The 16,465-nt window shown below is 68.3% G+C and overlaps 2 protein-coding genes across 3 annotated transcripts; one reads left to right on the top strand and one right to left on the bottom strand.

Annotated features, from left to right (window-relative positions):
- The first annotated feature begins 116 nt into the window (after positions 1-116).
- On the top strand, positions 117-7,921 carry LZTS2 (leucine zipper tumor suppressor 2). Its single transcript, XM_059821551.1, has 6 exons — positions 117-149; positions 2,891-2,959; positions 4,262-4,729; positions 5,085-5,600; positions 6,072-6,341; positions 6,439-7,921. Exons 1-6 carry the CDS (start codon positions 117-119, stop codon positions 7,096-7,098), a joined length of 2,016 nt encoding a protein of 671 aa, XP_059677534.1. The 3' UTR covers positions 7,099-7,921.
- On the bottom strand, positions 7,920-15,081 carry PDZD7 (PDZ domain containing 7). Of its 2 annotated transcripts, XM_059821550.1 has the most exons (17): positions 14,889-15,081; positions 14,567-14,707; positions 13,986-14,160; positions 13,469-13,645; positions 13,106-13,253; positions 12,801-12,861; positions 11,946-12,371; positions 11,290-11,493; positions 11,045-11,086; positions 10,695-10,852; positions 10,445-10,536; positions 10,206-10,297; positions 10,040-10,111; positions 9,248-9,490; positions 8,999-9,181; positions 8,571-8,671; positions 7,920-8,418 (listed from the first exon to the last, which is right to left on the bottom strand). In XM_059821550.1, the coding sequence occupies exons 1-17, from the start codon at positions 15,079-15,081 to the stop codon at positions 8,269-8,271; spliced, it is 2,658 nt and encodes an 885-aa protein (XP_059677533.1). In that variant the 3' UTR covers positions 7,920-8,268. The 2 variants fall into 2 exon arrangements, with proteins under 2 accessions (XP_059677533.1, XP_059677532.1); XM_059821549.1 differs by having other exon boundaries at positions 8,999-9,490.
- Between the last annotated feature and the right edge of the window lie 1,384 nt (positions 15,082-16,465).

Below are 16,465 nucleotides of genomic sequence, written 5' to 3'. Positions count from 1 at the left end.
GGCGGCCAGGCGGTACACACCCAGCCCCAGGTTTCCGGGGTGCACTGGCTCTCCCGGAGAGCACCCTTGGGTGCTGTTCGTGCAGGTGTGAGCCCTCCCAGGGCAGGCCAGGGGTGATGGCGGAGGAGGCGCTTCCCGGGGAAGAGGAGGTGAGGCAGGGGATGGCAGAGGGAGCCAGGCCCCCAGCACAGCTGGGTCAGGGTTTGCATGGAGGCATGGGTGGAGACTGTGGGTGTCGGCCCCAGGGCCCCCTCCGGCTCCCTGGCCCCCATTTCCCCCCGGGTCTAACCTAGGGTGGGTGCTGTCACGGGGCTGTAGAGTGGAAGTGGGGCAGTGGGAAAGCTTGGGAGCCCCATCTCCTACCCATCCCTCCCTGGGGGTGGGAGGGAGTGATGGAGCTGAGCTGGGGCGGGGGTGATCCCGGACCCCGGGGGGCAGGTGGGCACCCACAGCTCCCTGGGCTGCGGGTGGGTTGATGTGGGGTTTTTTTTCCTCCCTTTTCACCCAGTTTGGGGCTCTCGGAGAGGTGGGGGGTGGCAATAGCTGCAATATCTCACGGAGGGGGCAGAGGGGGATGGAGGCTGTGATGTCAAATGGGGCAGAGCCCCCCCCCAGCCCCCTTGGCGGGGTGCTGGGGTACCCAAATAATTTTGGAGGGGATATTCTCGGGGGCGGCCTTCACCCCTGTGGTCTGGGGCTGCTTCGGAGGATGGAGAGCCCCGAGGTGGGGGGCTTGGCTGGTGCAAATAAGGGGACGAGCTGCCCCCAGCCCGGGAATCCCCCGGAATCGACGTGACTGGGGCTGTGCTGAGGGAGGGTGACCCACGCGGGGGCTCCCCCACACGGCTGCCCCACGCACCCCCACAGCCTTTCCGTATCCCCATCCCGATCCCCATCCCCAACCCCAACCCCTTCCCGCTCGGGGGGCGTGGCCTCGCGGAGCGGGGGGCGGAGCCTAGTTGGAAGGCGGGGCCTTGAGGGGGCGGGGCTCGTATCGGGGCGGGGCCTGGCGACGGGCGGGGCGACGGGGCGCGGCGCGGCGCGGGAGGGCGGCAGCGGGGCCGCGGTGAGTGTGGGGGCCGGGGCCGGGGGGGGTCCCGCGGGGCCGGGGGGGCTGCGACGGCGCTGGGGACGAGCCGTGGGGCCACCGAGGGGCAGGAGCTCCCGTGGGCGCTTTGGGGGGGGTGGGTTTGGGGGCGATGCAGGGGAGCAGCCGGCGCTTGGGGTGTTGGGGGGGCCGGGCCCCCGGGGGCCAGGCCCCCAGGGGCCGCTTTGGGGGGGGGCCAGGGCGCTCTGGGGGGCAGCGACGGCACTGGGGCGCTGTGGGGCGCCTTGGGGGTGTTTCAGGGGCACTTTGGGGGTGTCCTGGGGATGCAGAGGCCCAGGGGCTCCATGGGGCACTTTGGGGGGGTCGCGGGGCACTTTGGGGGTGCTTTAGGGACACTCTGGGGGAGCTGTGGGGCAGTACAGGCCCAGGGGTCCCGTGGGACACTTTGGGAGTGTTTTGGAGCACTTTGGGAGTGCTTTAGGGGCACTTTAGGGGAGCTGTGGGGCAGCAGAGGCCCAGGAGCTCTGTGGGACACTTTGTGGGTGTTTTAGGGGCACTTTGGGGGAGCTGTTGGGCATCAGAAGCCCTGGGGCTCTGTGGAGCACTTTGGGGGTGTCGTGAGGCACTTTAGGGGTGTTGTGGGACAGTACAGGCCCCAGGGCTCCGTGGGGCACTTCGGGGTGTCATGGGGAATTTTGGGAGTGTTTTAGGGTGCTTTGGGGCAGCGGCAGCCAAGGGGTGCCGTGGGGCACTTATGGGAGCCATGGGGACCGGCAGGGTGGAAGCAGCGTGGGGCAGGCTGGGTGCTGTGGGGCTCAGTGGAGCAGTGTGGGGTGGGTGGGAGGGCAAGGGGGCGCGTGGGGCGGACAAGGGAGGCAGCGTCACCCAGGGAGGCTCGGGATGGAGCGGGGGGGCTGGAGGGGGGCACAGCTAGGGATGGGAGTGTGCCCACCCCACGCGTGCCAGCTGCGTGGGGAGGGATGAGGGGCTGCTTCCCCCTGCCCTGGGGGGTCCCTGAGGTGCCATCCAGGTGCGGGGGTCCCCAGAGGCCCAAAGCACTCAACAGCTCAGGGTGGGGGTCCGGCTGAGCAGGGGTCGAGCCTTCCCTTGCCGTTTTGGGGTCGGAACGGTGGGACCCGGCTTTGCTGCGCTTCGGCCGGAGCAGCTGGTGGTGACGCCGCCCCAGTTGCTGACTGGTTTTACTGGGTGGCTGGAGGGAGGTTTCACAGGGCGCTGGCAGCCGGCTGGGCAGCTGACCCCCCTCCGGGGCACTTGCCCCCCTCGGGCGGCGGTGTGACCCTCTCGGCTGGCTGCGGGGGCTTGCGGGAGGGAGAAGATGGAGTCCCTTCCCACCGCCTCCCAGCCTGGCCGCTGAGCGCGGGCCCCGGCGGTGGCAGCGTCCCCTCCGTGGCTGTGTGGGGACCCGGCTGTCCCCAGGTTCATCCCCCTGACCTGCAAGTCCCGGGTGGGGGGGGCTTCGCTGGAGTGGGGTGCTGTGCCTTGCCTGTCTGCAGCTGGGGGGGACTGAGAGGTCCCTTTGGGACAGGGGCCCCCATGTCCCTGCCCGATCCCTGATCCCTCCTCCTGCCCCTCCGGCCGCAGTAGGTCCCCATGGGGGGCCGTTGTCCCCACCATCCCTCCCGGGGCGGCCGCAGCCCTCCCTGGGCGCTGGGAGCAGTGTACCTGCTGCCGGGCTCCCCTGCCACCCCCTGCGCCATGCTGGCACCGCCTGCCCCAGTCCTGCTGGCCGGGGGGCTTGGGCAGGGGGGGCTGTGGGTGGCACAGGGACTCCTGCTGCCATTTGGTACCTTGACCCCCTCCTCTTTCTCCGTCCCACTTCAGGGGCCGGCAGAGCCGTGTTCGCGGTGTGGGGGCCCGAGCGGACCGGACGGATGGGCAGCAGCTGGCGAGGTGAGCGGAGCGTGGGGTGGGGGGTCACCCACCTTCCCACCCGGGGGTGTCATGGGCATGGTGTGAGGTCATGGTGCTCAGGGACGGCACGTGCCGGTGGGGGCGATGGTGGCGGGGGGGCTGGCTTGCCAGCATCTCTTCCCCTGCTCGGCCCCCCTGAGCGCTGGCAGGCGGATTGATTTCAGGTGACAGCTCGGCGGGCAAGACCATGCGGGCAGCGGCTTCCCCCACCCGTGCCTTGTGCCAGCTGCAGCCACGTGTGAGATGCGATGAGGCAGCGGGGAACGGATCCGGCCCGTCGGCTGCCTCACGTCACGTGGGCATATGGCGTGGATTGGGGCAGGGGGGGGCTGCAGCAGGGCACTGGCAGAGCTCCCCCGGCTGGAGGGGGGCATGTGGGGCAGGAATGAGGGGCACCCATGTGTTGGGGCTGGGAAAGAGCCTGGGGCTGGCATCCTGGACCACCCGCCTGCCCAGCAGCTTCCCCCTCAGTGGAGGGGGGTGGCCGGCGAGGGTTGAGTGGGGGGTGCCTGGGGCAGAGCCCCCACAGGGGCTCTGACCCACCTGCTTGGTATGCTGGTAGCAGAGGGGGCTGCATGATGTGCCCACCCCCCACCTGTGGTGGGTCAGGGGCTGAGTGGTGCGGCTCCCCCGGGCGGCAGGGATTTGGCGAGCAGATGGGCAGGGGCTGGCGGCTCTCTGGGGGACCCTGCACCCCACTGTGGATGGTTGGGGGTGGGAGGACACCATCTGTGGGGTCACTGCAGACAGGTGGGTGCTGTGGGGCAGGGAAAGTGGCTGTTCCCAGTGTGTGGGGCTGCCCTCCACTCTCCATGGGGGCTGCACTGGTGGGCACAGTGGGGCAGGCAGCGCCGTGGGGCAGGCAGGCTGCCCGGGAGCCAGCTCTCCATGGGCCTCTTGGGATTCGCCTCCAGCTCTGGCACGCTTCCTGCAGTGGGGTCATGCCAGGGCATGGGGGGGGGGGGGGGCAGGACTGCATCACCGCTGCCCCACGGTGCCACCGGCACCCCACAGCCCCTGGCACCTCCGGGCTGCTCCCCCAGGGTGCTGAGCCTGGTTTGGGGGATGCTGCTGCTGTCCCCCTAGCTAATCCCGGTTTTATTCTGGTTCGTTTGGCATCTCCTTCTGCCTGCTTCCCCTCAGGCTGACCCGCACCCGTGAGATTGGGAATGGCAGACAGGGGTTCAGGGGTGCCGCTGTGCCCACCTGGGGATGCCGGCAGCCAGTGGGGCATGACCGGTGGTGCCCGCTGCTCTGACACCCCGTCTCCCTTGCCTGCAGGCTGCCCGCGTGCTCCTGCCCGCTGGGGGCCCCCCTGCCATGGCCATCGTGCAGACGCTGCCGGTGCCCCTCGAGGCCACCGCTGAGGGGGCTACACAGCTCCGTGCCGCCGCCCGCTCGCCCCCCACCACCATGGGCAGCGTCGGCAGCCTCCTGCCCGGCCGGCCCCGCCACGACCGTGCCGGCCAGCCCTGCGACGGGGGCCCTCCTGCCGCCTCCTTCTGCAAGCAGGAGGGGCTGCTCCGGGCCACCCCCCGGGACCCCCCATCCCCTGAGGAGTTCTGCGCGGCTGTGCCTGGCGTCCCCCATGCCTACGCCAATGGGGGCTTCTGCGGTGACTGGCTCGACGCCCCCTCTCCTGGCAGCCCCTGCAGCGACTCGGATGAGCCCCGTGATGACCGAGCCCTGAGTGGCCACCTCCGGGGGCCACCCCCCAAGCTTGTCCCTGTCTCCGGCAAGCTGGAAGAGGTGAGGAGGGGGCGGCAGCGGGGTGGATGGGTGCTTGGCTTTGCTCCCTGTGCGACGCTGGGGCTGTCGGCTCGGGCATGTGAACTGGGGCCACATGGCCACATTTTTGGTGTCCCTGGGGATATGGTGGTCTCCGTGCCCTTGATGTCCCCTCCTTCGTGCCAGGGGTGCATGTGGGAGCCCACCTGGGAACCCCATGGATGGGGGACGGAGCAGGCAGCAACCGACTCTTGTCTCCTTTTGGGGGCGAAGGCATTGGGGCTGGGGGCACCGCCCTGTCACCATCCCAGGCGGCCCCTTGGGAGGGTGGTGGGTCCTCCCCCAGCACCCCCACTCTTCCCTCTTCCCCTGGCAGAATGTGGAGAAGACCCTGATCCGCCCCATGGCCTTCAAGCCAGTGGTGCCCAAGCTCCGGAGCGCCCAGGCGGGCGGGCGCCCAGGGCTCTCGGAGAGCCAGGTGAGCCTCACCCATTTGCTGGGTGCTGAGAAGCCCGGCTCCCTGAGCTGCCGCGCCAGCACCCTCTCGGACTCGGGGCGCAACTCCCTCTCCAGCCTGCCCACCTACAGCACGGGCTGCAGCCAGCACCCCGAGGCAGGCACCCTGCCGGCCACCCCCCACGGTCCTGCTGACCCCCCGGGGGGCTGCCGCCCCTCCAACTCGGACAGCGGGCGCTCGTCCTCCAGCAAGAGCACGGGCTCGCTGGGTGGCCGGGGCCGGCCCTCCTCGGAGAGCGGCTCCTGCGGGCGCTCACCCCTGCCCGGCGAGGAGGCCATGCTGGTGCAGGAGCTGGAGGACAAACTGCGGGAGAGGGAGGCTGAGCTGCGGCTCCTGCGTGACAGTCTGGACGAGAACGAGGTGGCCATCTGCCAGGTATGCCCCTAGCATCCCCCCGTCCTGTCCCTGTCCCCCTCCCTGGGGCATCTTGTGTGGATGTGCCCCCCTGGTTGGGGGGTGGGGGAGCCCCTTTGGGGACCCTTGCATGGGGATAGTTCTTTCTGTGGGTCTGGGAATGGGGATTTTCCCCACTTGTGGGTGGTCCTATGTAATCCCTCGGGGGACCCTCGTATTGTCTGGGGGGCCAGACTGGGATGCCTCATCTTGGGGTGCCCTCTCTTGGATGCACCTGGAGCTTCTCCCCACTGGTGGTGGGGCTGGGGGAACCCTATAGACTCTGAGGGTGCTGACCTGGGGGAACCAGCACACCAAGGAGGGCCACCACTACATCGCACCCTTCCTGGACCCCTCCTCTGCTTGGGGGGGGACGTGCCACCTCCCTCCCTGTGGGCAGGGGGTGTCCATCCCGGGGACGGCACCCCCCCAGCGTGCCTGCCCGCCCCCCAGGTGTACGAGGAGAAGCAGCGGCGCTGCGAGCAGGAGCTGGAGGGGCTGCGGCAGCGCTGTGCAGCCCAGGCACGGCAGGCGGCCCAGGCAGCGCAGCGAGGGCAGCAGGTCCTGCAGCTCCAGGTGCTGCAGCTGCAGCAGGAGAAGAAGCAGCTGCAGGAGGACTTCGCCCAGCTGCTGCAGGAGCGGGAGCTGCTGGAGCATCGCTGCGCCTCCTTCCAGCGCGAGCGCACCGAGCTGGCACCCCGGCTGGAGGAGACCAAGTGGGAGGTGAGTCGCCCAATGGCTCTGGGTGAGTCAGGGGGGTGCAGGCTCCGGCTGGGGGGGGGGTGTCCCGGCCGGCGCCTGAGCCCTGTCGTCCCTGCAGGTGTGCCAGAAGTCAGGGGAGATCTCGCTGCTGAAGCAGCAGCTGAAGGAGGCGCAGGCGGAGCTGGCACAGCGGGGCGCCGAGCTGCTGGGGCTGCGGGCTCAGCTGCGGGAGGCACGGGCCCAGCTGCAGGTGGGCGAGCGGCGGGCGCAGGGGCTGCAGGAGGCCGCCCGCCTGAAGGCGCTGGAGCTGGAGGTCTGTGCCAACGAACTGCAGCGCCGCAAGAGCGAGGCTGACCTCTTCCGCGCCAAAGCCGGCCGGCTCGAGCAGGAGGTGGCGGGGCTGCGGGAAGCCGCCCGTGGGCGATGCCCCCAGCCCAGCGAGGGATGCCCTCAACCCAGTGAGGAGCCCCGGGGTGGCGCGGGGCTGCGGCAGCAGCTGGAACGGCTGCGGGCAGAGGTGGCCCTGGAGCGGCGGCGCGGGCAGGAGCAGCGGGATGCCTTCGAGCAGGAGCGTGGCACGTGGCAGGGCGAGAAGGAGCGGGTTATCCGCTACCAGAAGCAGCTGCAGTACAGCTACATTCAGATGTACCGCCGCAACCGGCGGCTCGAGCAGCGGCTCCAGCATCTCCGTCTCCAAGGCGAGGACCCACCGCCCGAGCCCTGCGACCCCCCCGGCCCTGACCCGCCCTTCGAGGAGATCACGGCCACCGAGATCTGAGACACTGCCTGCCCTCGCTCTGTGCTCAGAGCCTGGGGGGGCCCTCCAGCCCCTGGGATTTTGGGAGCCATGGGGGATCCCTGCTCTCCCCCTGGCTCTGCAGAGACCGCTGGCACTGGGGAGAGGCAGAGGGGATCACAGGCGCTGCCCCCTCCCCAGCATCGAGGTGTTGGGGCAAGCGTCTGTCGGCACCTTCTGCGGCAGGGGGGGTGCGGTGAGATGTAGGGCTAGGTGGGTGCCCTGTCCTTGGGGCCACCCGGAGCTGGTTTCCACTGATCCTCTTAGTGCCCAGGGGATTAGCGGTGCTGGCTTCAGCCAGGGTCACCTTGGGCAGGGGGAGGGTTGGCTTCTCACCTCCCTCTCGTCCCTGCTGGCACTGTCAACCAACACTTCCAGAGGGGACAAATTGTGCCCCAGCCCTGCCCGTGCCAGCACCACCACCACCACCACCCCGCCCCCAGTGTGTTTGTCAGGGGATTCGTTTCTGTGCCATTTAAAATAACTATTTTTATAGGAGCTACCAAAACTTATCACCCTCTCCCAACTCGCACTCCACCTGTCTGCGCCCCCCCTCACGTCTGCCGTGGGGCAGCTTGCCCTCAGTGCCTTTCCTATGCCCTTGCCCCTGGCATCCCTTTGTTTCCCCCCAAAAAAAAGCCTGGCCCATGCCCCTGTGATGCCCAGCTTGCCAGGGGAGAGGGGTGTGGTACCAGGGGTGCCAGCTGGGAACACCTCGAGGGTGGGCAGAGGTGGGGGGCCCAGCTGGGCACCCAGGGGGGGTCAAACCAAAGGAAAAGCCTGGCTGTGCCCAGCTCTGGCTTGGTCACCCCCAGCTCCAGGGGGGAATTTTTGTATTTTATTTCAGTTGTTCCCAGAGCCCGGCTTACCCGTGTACCACCTGGAAATGCCGATTAAAAACAAGCCCCTGGCTGTGTTTTTTTCAGGGCTGCGTCCGTGTGTCTGGAGCAGGGTCAGGGGCTGCGTGCCCCCCTCCTGCCTTGTCAGCATTGCCCTGCCTTGGGTCCTGCTGCAGGCAGCTCCTCCATGCCCGTGGGGCAGCTCCGGGTCTCATGTCCTCTGGCTGTGCTGAGACTGGCCACAGCTCGGTGCAAGAATGAGCCATCTGGCTCCTCTGGAGCACGGAACAGCTCCTCGAAGCGGGGTGCAGTATCACTCCAGGGGAGCTCCAGCCACCCGTACTACCAGCTCCATGGGCTCCTTGGCTTTGTTGCGGTAGGCCTGGCGGATGATGTCCACAGCCCGCTGGTGGGTGACGTTCTGCAGGCTCGCCCCGTCCACTGACACCAGCTCCTGCCCGGCCTGGCCCCCGCAAGAGAAGGCAGTGGGGTGAAGTGCAGCTGCTTCTAGGGTGCCAGGGGGCTGCCAGCACCCAGTGGCACTGTGGGATGGGGATGTCTGGATGTCTGCCCACCCCCTGGGGTGCGCTGCGTCCCCCCGAGATCCCCCTGTACCTTGAGGACACCGCTGAGGAAGGCGGCTCCCCCGGGGAAGATCTTCTCGATCTTCACCACTGGCTGCGCCCTCGACTCGATGCCACCAGAGATGCTGATCCCTGCGAGGGAGCCACAAGACCCTCACACCCGGGTAGGCTGAGACCCCCACCCACTCCCGCGCACAGTACCCCCCCTCCCCTGGGCCTCTGTCCTGCTCTGTTTTGGTAGGTCCTATGGGACAAGGGCACTGGGCAGTGGCAGCTCCTCTTCTCCCCATCTAGTTTTGGAGGAGTAGGTAGGGGCAGTGCTCGGGCTTTTGCCCCGTTCCCTAAATGGGATGCCCATTGCCAAGGGAGTCCCACCCATCCCAGTGATGCTGGTGCCAGGAGGAGAGTCCCCACCCCATCCCCACCGCACCTCTGGGGTCCCATCTGTGTGCCACCCACCTAGTGAGTGCTTCAGCTTGGAGAGGGTGACGGTGAGCAGCCGGTACTCCTCCTCCTCTTCCTCCCTGCCAGCATCCCCAGGGCCATTGGTGGCTGCCGCAGCCCCCGCCTCACCCCCTGGCCCCCCAAAGAGGGGTGCAAGGGGGTGCTGTGCCCGCCGGGGCTTCCCCAGCACGTCAGCCCCTCTGTCGGGCACCGACCGGGGGGGCTCCTTGCACCAGGTAGACCGGGGGCTGCACGAGCGCCCGCGCCCCTCGCCCAGGGGGGGCTCAGCCAGCAGCCAGTTGGGGGGCCGGGGGCCAGCAGCAGGCAGGGCGCGGCTGGCGCAGGCGTAGGCATCCACTGGCACGTCGGGGAGCGGGGTATAGGTGCGGGGATGAAGCCGGCGGGGGCTGGGGGAGGCTCGCGGCCGGGACGGGCTCGCCTGCAGCCCCCCGGCTTCCTCCGGCTCCGGGGCACCTGCCGGCTTCAGCAGGAACCCGCCCCGGTAGTCTGCAATAAGAGGGGCTCAGGGATCCCCTGGGACCCCACAGCCCTGCTCCCTGGGACTCCTGCCACCCAGGGATCCCCTGGGACCCCAAAGCCCCGCTCCCTGGGGACTCCCGCCACTCAGGGATCCCCCCAGGACCCCCCAGCCCCTCTCCCTAGGGGCCTTGCCACCCAGGGACCCCCTTGGCACCAAGGGCCCCAGATCTTCCTCCTCCAGGGATGCCCAGGCACCCTGGCTCCCCTCCCTAGGACCTCTGACACCCAGGGACCCCCAGGCACCCCAGCTCTCTCCAGATCCTCCAGATCCTCCTCCCCAAGATCCCCTGGCACCCAGGGTCCACAGATCCTGCTACTCCAGGACCTCCCAGCACCCAGGGACACTAGACCCCCTCTCTCCCCCGGGACTCCCTGCACCCAGGCATCCCAGCTCCCTTTCTCCTCCCCCAAATTGCCCCTGTACCCCCTCCACGCTGCACCCTGTACCCCTTCCTGGTGCCCCCACCACCATGGTGCATCCCGGGGGCCAGACAGACCCCATGGGGTGGCACTGACCAGGCACTGGTGTGATGAGGTGTCTCTTGGGGGGGGCGTCGTGGTGGGCCGGGCGGAGGGCAGGCGAGCGCACTGCAGGCAGGGAGAGCCACCCGTCACCCCCCCAGTCTGTGCCCACCCCTGCCTGCTGTCCCCCCAGACATGGTCCCCAGGGGCCAGGTTCTACCTGAACGGCTCTTCAGGGCATCGAAGGCTTCCAGCTCCAGGGGCATCACCATGCTGTCAAACCGGCCCAGGTCCGTGGGGGCCACCACACTCCTGCCAGGGGAAAGGTGGGGGGACAGGTTGTGGCTGCCTCCGGAATGGAGCATGACCGGGGCCGAAGAGCGCATGTGGGGCTCTGGGTCTGTCCCACCCAGCTGGGTAGTATTGAGGTACCCCTGAGTACCCTCTGGCACCACCCACCTCACATCCCGCAGCAGTAGGACCTTCTCGGGCCGGTCCAGGATGGCCAGCAGCGGCCGCACCAAATCCTCCACGCTGCCCTCATGCAGGTACTGTGGGCACAGAATGGGTGTCAGCAGATGGGTGCCCCCCCCGTGCCTCAGTTTACCTCCAAGAGCTCAATGTGGGAACATGGCTCTGGTCACAGTGCCTCCCAAGATGCAGGAGCTGCCGATGCTGCCCTGCCTGCACCCTGCCCGCGGCGCCGTACCCGGGAGCAGTGGCGGAGCACGGCCGTCACCTCGTCGGGGCTGAGGAGGCGTGCGGCGCTGTCCTGGATGTGCGGGAGCCGGGACTCGGGGTCGCTGCCATTAGGCTGCAGGGCGGCGATGCCCGCAGGGCCCAGGATGCTGGCACGCCGGCTTTTCTCTGTGGGGGGGCACAGCAAGGAGGGATGGCCAGCGGGGCAGGGACCACCCCGTGCACCTCACAAACACCCCCATGCCCCCCACCCCACCAGCTCGCTCCACACCAAAGTCAGACAGACACACGCAGCGTGAGGCCAGGCACATGCAGAGCCTGCCCCGCAGCCCCCCCTGGGCACACGGGCACCCCCGTTACCCCGCTTCAGGCTCCGGATGACAAACTTCTGTACAGCGCCTACTGCAAGGGAGATGGACAGGGGTGAGCGCCTGGGGGGTGGGGGGCAGCGGCATTGCTGCCCATTGCCAAAATTGCATGCCTACGGACCCCTTTCCCATGCGCCCCCCCAACGCCAGGGATGCCACAAAAGGGCTGCGGTGCCCACAGAAGGTGGGACCGGTCCCAGGTCGGGTCCCTCTCCACCCTGTCCCCCAGCTCAGTACCTCTGTCCCCGTCAGGGCGCCCTGGGGACTTGGCGCGTGCCCGGTGGTCGGAGGCGGGGGGCTCCTGGCTGGGGGGAGCCCAGCTCTGGCTGGTGGCACGGCCCCCCTTGAAGAAGAGGTTGACGAGGGTCTTGGAGCGGTGCAGCCCTGGGGGAGCCCCCCGTGCCCCTTGTACCTCTGGCTTCTCCTTCTTCCGCTTCTCCTCTGGGGACAGAGAGAGGGGGCTGGAGTGGAGGGGCCAGGGATGCCACCTCAAATGGTGTTTGGAGGCTGGGAAGAGGCCCGGGCTGGGAACCTGTGGGGTGAGTGGGCTACTGAGGGGCACTGACTGGAAGAGTCCTGCTGTGAGGTGCAGGGGGTCTCCAGGGGCTGGGCTTCGGGGTGCCCTGCAAGCCCCGAGGACAGGACTGGGGCTATGCAGGGCTATAGGATGTTCAGGGCTGGTGGCCAGGTGTCCATATGGGGTGGGGGCCAGGGACTCACCTATAGGATGCCCAGGAGTGGGGGCCAGGTATCTGTGTGGGGCAGGGGCTAGAGGGACAGGCTCAACGTGGGGCAGAGGCCAAGCTATGGGATGCCCGGGGCTGGGGTACAGAGTTGGAGGGGTACCTTAGCCAGGGTGAGTCTCATGCTTGGGGCCGTGCCCTGGTGCCTACCGGCGACGGTGAGGTCACTCTGGGAGCGCGTGATGGGCTGCCGGGGCCGGCTCAGTGCCAGCAGCAGTGCCGTCTTGGGCGAGTGGGCGAAGGTCCGGCGTGAGTGGGTGCTGGGGGGCTCACGGGCACCCTGGCCCCGGATGGCGGTGTCCCGCAGCAGCTCAGGGGGCCGCACTGTGCGCCGTGTCTCCGGCAGTCCCTCGGTGGCCGGCTCGGTCTGCATGGCCCGCTCCGCATGCTCCCGTGCCCAGCCCCGCCGTGGCCCATCCTCCGTGGAGATGGCCACATCCACGGTGCGGGTGGGGGACCCCGGGGTGGCCATCCCCAGCCCGTTCACTGCCCCTGGCGCCGGCCCCGAGGAGTAGGAGGAGATGGAGGAGCTGGTCTCCGAGGTCTGAGACAGCTGCTGTAGCTGCCCGTTGGTCACTGCAAAGGCACAGCAGGGACATGGGGCGACACACCACAGGGCCTCAGGGAGCTCTGCTTCCACGCTGAGGACAGGGGCATGTGGAGACCCATAAGGTTGTGGGGACCAGGTGGCTGCTGGCCATTGCGTAGGGCTCTTCATGTCCTCTACAAGGATGGGGACATGTGGGACCCTGCAGGATCACAGGATCCACGGGGCTGCTGGCCACAGCATGGGGCTCTTCAGGTGGGACCCTGTGAGGCCATGGGGACCATGGGGATGCTGACCATGGCACAGGGAGCTTCATGCCCCCTCCAAGGCCGTGGGACCCCACGGCACGAAGACCTTCTCCCTCCCCACCAGGGTCCGATGCCCCTTGCATGGGGGTCCCAGCCCCTCCGCACCCCAGCCCGGTGGCCCTGCCGGTACCCGGGCGGTACTGTCCTTACAGCGACTGAGCCAGCAGTACTCGGCCACCATCTCCTTGTAGGCAGGGAACCGGCCCGTCTCCTAGGCACAGGGGGAGAGGACATGGGGGTCAACATGGGCTGGACACCCTGGGTGAACCCGATCCAGTGCCAGCCATGAATAATGCATCCCCCCCGCCCCCCCCCCCCACCCCTGCCTGAAACCCAACCAGCTGGCAGCTGCACCAGCCCCACGGGTGCTGGGCTGAGCTGGGGCAGCGCCAGTGCCGGGACACACCGACCCCCCTCACCTCACCCAGGGGTCCCGCAGGGCCAGGTGCAGGTACCTTGATGGTCAGCATGATGTGGGTCTGCCCCTTGAGCACCTCCACTGCCTTGCTATGGCTTATGTCTTCGAACTTGACTCCGTTGGCTGCAAGGACTTGGTCTCCCACCCGAATGCCATTCTGCTCTGCCAGCCCCCCGGGGTCCACCCTAGAGCAGCAGCGGGGGGCAGGATGGGGCTGAGCCCTCGTCAGAGCCCTGCTCCTGCCCCACACTTCCACCTGGGTGGCCCCATGCCCCAGCACCCACGGTGGCGATGCCCACAGGCTTATGAGGGTCGGGGGCTCAGTCAGGGAGGGTGCACTGAGACCCAGTGTGCGCGCAGCGGGGATCGGAGTGCTGCGTGCCCTCTGGGGTAACCGTACTTGGAGACATAGATGCCGAGGCCAAACTCCCTGCCACCGCGGATGTTGAAGCCCAGGCAGTAGTCGTCGGAGGTGGTGTAGAGGTGAACGATGCGCCGCAGTCCATCCTCGGAGCCGCTCTCCGATGGCGTTGAGCCGCTTTTCTCCACCACCAGGCGCCTGTTCACCACATCCACCCTGGGGCACAGGCACGGTGTTAGGAGGGGGGCTCGGAGGTCCGTCTCTTGTCCTCCAGCAGGATGGAGATATTGGTGTCACCCAGAGGAGAGTGATGGGGACAGGGGATGTTGAGGATGGGCCTTGCACCCACCCTGCCTGTGCCAGACCTTCCTATCCCATCCTGTGCCCCACCCTGGGCTCTACCCACCTTTGTCAGAGACCTCCAATGCCCCCCCACCCTGGGGGTCCCGCAGTTCTAGGATCCTCCCTGACCCCCAGCATCCCCCACTGAGCCTCCCCACCATGTGTTTCATGGAGCTGGGCTTTGGGATGCTGGCACGGGGGACGCCCTGCTCACCAAGCTGTCTTCTCCTTGGAGAACTTGATGCCCGGCACGCGGCCCATCCGCCGGACCACCATGCGGAGGCGGTTGTTGCCAGTGAGGACCTTGACTGCGCTGCTCATGGTGATGTTTTCCAGGCTCACACTGTTCACCTCCGTGATCTTGTCACCAACACACAGCCCGGCCTGCTCTGCAAGGGGCACACAGCTCGGCTGGGCACCTGACCTGGCACTGATGCCCTTGTTTGGCATCCCCTCCCTAAATGTGTCCCCAACCTGAGCCGAACCCCATGGGAACAGAGGCAGGGGTGCCTGGCAACCGCACTGAGGCCGTGGCAGGCATGGGTGGCTTGTCACCATGCTGTGGCTTGGGGATGGAGCTCAGAGCCATTGGCATGGGGCTGCCCATCCTGTCCCCTGCCCTTCTCTGTGGGAAGCCTGAAAACCCCATGGCCAGAGGGGGAAGGGAGCAAACGGTGGCTTGCCACCATGAAGGGTGGCATCGTCACTGTGGCACTGTGTCACTAGGAGCTCCCCGAGAGGGTCTTGCTGGCACGTGTCTGTCCCCACTGCTGTCCCTCGCCCTGTCCCACTTACCAGCAGCGCTGCCCTCCTCCACCTTGCTGACGAAGATGCCCAGCCCGTGCTCGGAGCCGCCGCGGACGCTGAAGCCCAGCTTGCCGTCCACGCTCTTCTCCACCGTGATGGCGTTGATGATGTCACTCTCGTTGCTGCTGGCTGTGCGGACGGGGGACGGGACGTGTCACCCGGGCTGGGTGCGAGCAACAGCGCGGGGGGGTGTCTCTCTTGCTGGGGCTGTTCCCAGTCCCAGGACAACTCTCCCTGCCCCCAGACCCGGGGAACCCAGGCGTCCGGGCCCCCTTGGCCGTGCAGAGGCTTGGGAGGGCACCCCACGCACCTTCGATGGGGGTGTTGATGAGGATGACACGGCCCATTGGGGAGGCAGCGCGGCTGCCCCGGGTGGCCCCGTTGAGCAGACGGCTCTGCTTGCTGAGGAGGCAGCGGGGAGCCAGGCTGGCCTCACTGCTGGAGCTCCGCGACTGGCTGCCCGCCGTCATCCCCGACAGCGCCGCGTCCCAGCCCTGGGCCATGGTGGTGCTGGGCACCCTGGCGTCCCGGCGTCCGGCTCGGGGCTGGCCGCGTCCTCACGGGGCCGGGGCTGCCCGCCGGCCAGGGGGGGACATGGCATAGTCCAGCAGCACATGCCCAGGCTCGGGCACCGCTCCCTCCTAGCAGCGCGATGCCGGGGCCGGCTGGCGTGGGTGCTCGGCGCTGGCAGGACAGATCCCAGGCGCAGTGGCACAGCCTGGGGGGAGAAGGAGCTTCGTGACCCCCTCTCCAGCCCTGTCCCTTACCGTTCTATAGTGCCCTGGGGACCAAACTGCTGCAGGGCTCCTGGGTACCACCATGGGGGCTGCGGGCACAGGCTGCCCTGCCCTGGGACAAGGATGCTGAGGTTCAAAGGGGCTTTGCCTGGCAGCGTAAACCCGGAATAGGGGGTGCAAAGGGGCTTTGCCTAGCAGCGTAAATCCGGAATAGGGGGTGCAAAGGGGCTTTGCCTGGCAGTGTAAATCCAGCACAGGGGGTGCAAAGGGGCTTTGCCTGGCAGCGTAAACCCGGAATAGGGGGTGCAAAGGGGCTTTGCCTAGCAGCGTAAATCCGGAATAGGGAGTGCAAAGGGGCTTTGCCTGGCAGTGTAAATCCAGCACAGGGGGTGCAAAGGGGCTTTGCTTGGCAGCGTAAATCCGGAATAGGGGGAGCAAAGGGGCTTTGCCTGGCAGTGTAAATCCGGAAAGGCTCCGGAGAGGGGATGTGGGGACCTCAGGTTTAGGCTGTAGAGCAGGACCTGACCCTCCCAGCCCCACCCTGGGGAGGATCTGCCGCAGCGGGGGGGGGGGAGAACCCTTCCCCATCCTCCCCGGAGCCCCTCCGGATTGACACCACTGGGAGCTGCCGTGGGGCAGGGGACAGGCCCGCTGCCCCCTGGGGCAGTTCCCGCGGGGATTTTCCAGAGGTGGGTGAAACGCCACCACGGCCCCCCCCCCCCCCCCCCCCGGTTCGTCCCCCGCTCGCCCCAGCCTGACCTCAATAAATAAGTGATGGCCCCGGCCAGGGGGACACGCCGGTGTCTCCGCCGCCTGCCAGCCCCCCACGACCCCCCCGCCCACGCTGTCCCCCCCCCCCAACAACAGCCGTCGGTTCTCCCTCCCCGAAGGGGCGCTGGAGACCCCACTGCCGCCGTCCCCCCCCCCCGCCCCGTGCCCTCCTCACCTGTCCCCATGGTGCCACCTGCGAAAGAGACACCCGGCAGCGCGGGGGGGATGGAGAGGGCGGGGGGGGCAGCACCGCCTCCCGCCCCCCCGCCCGCGGGGATTGGCTGCCCCTGCGGGACCGGCGCGGCCATCGGGCGCGGGAGCTGTCAATCAAGAGCGGCCAGGGCTGGCCTTGCAGGTGGCGGGGGGAGCACTGTGTGCG

Source organism: Gavia stellata, chromosome 9 (assembly GCF_030936135.1).
Source record: "Gavia stellata isolate bGavSte3 chromosome 9, bGavSte3.hap2, whole genome shotgun sequence".
Taxonomy (NCBI): Eukaryota; Metazoa; Chordata; class Aves; order Gaviiformes; family Gaviidae; genus Gavia; species Gavia stellata.
This window is presented reverse-complemented; position numbering and strand designations above follow the sequence as displayed.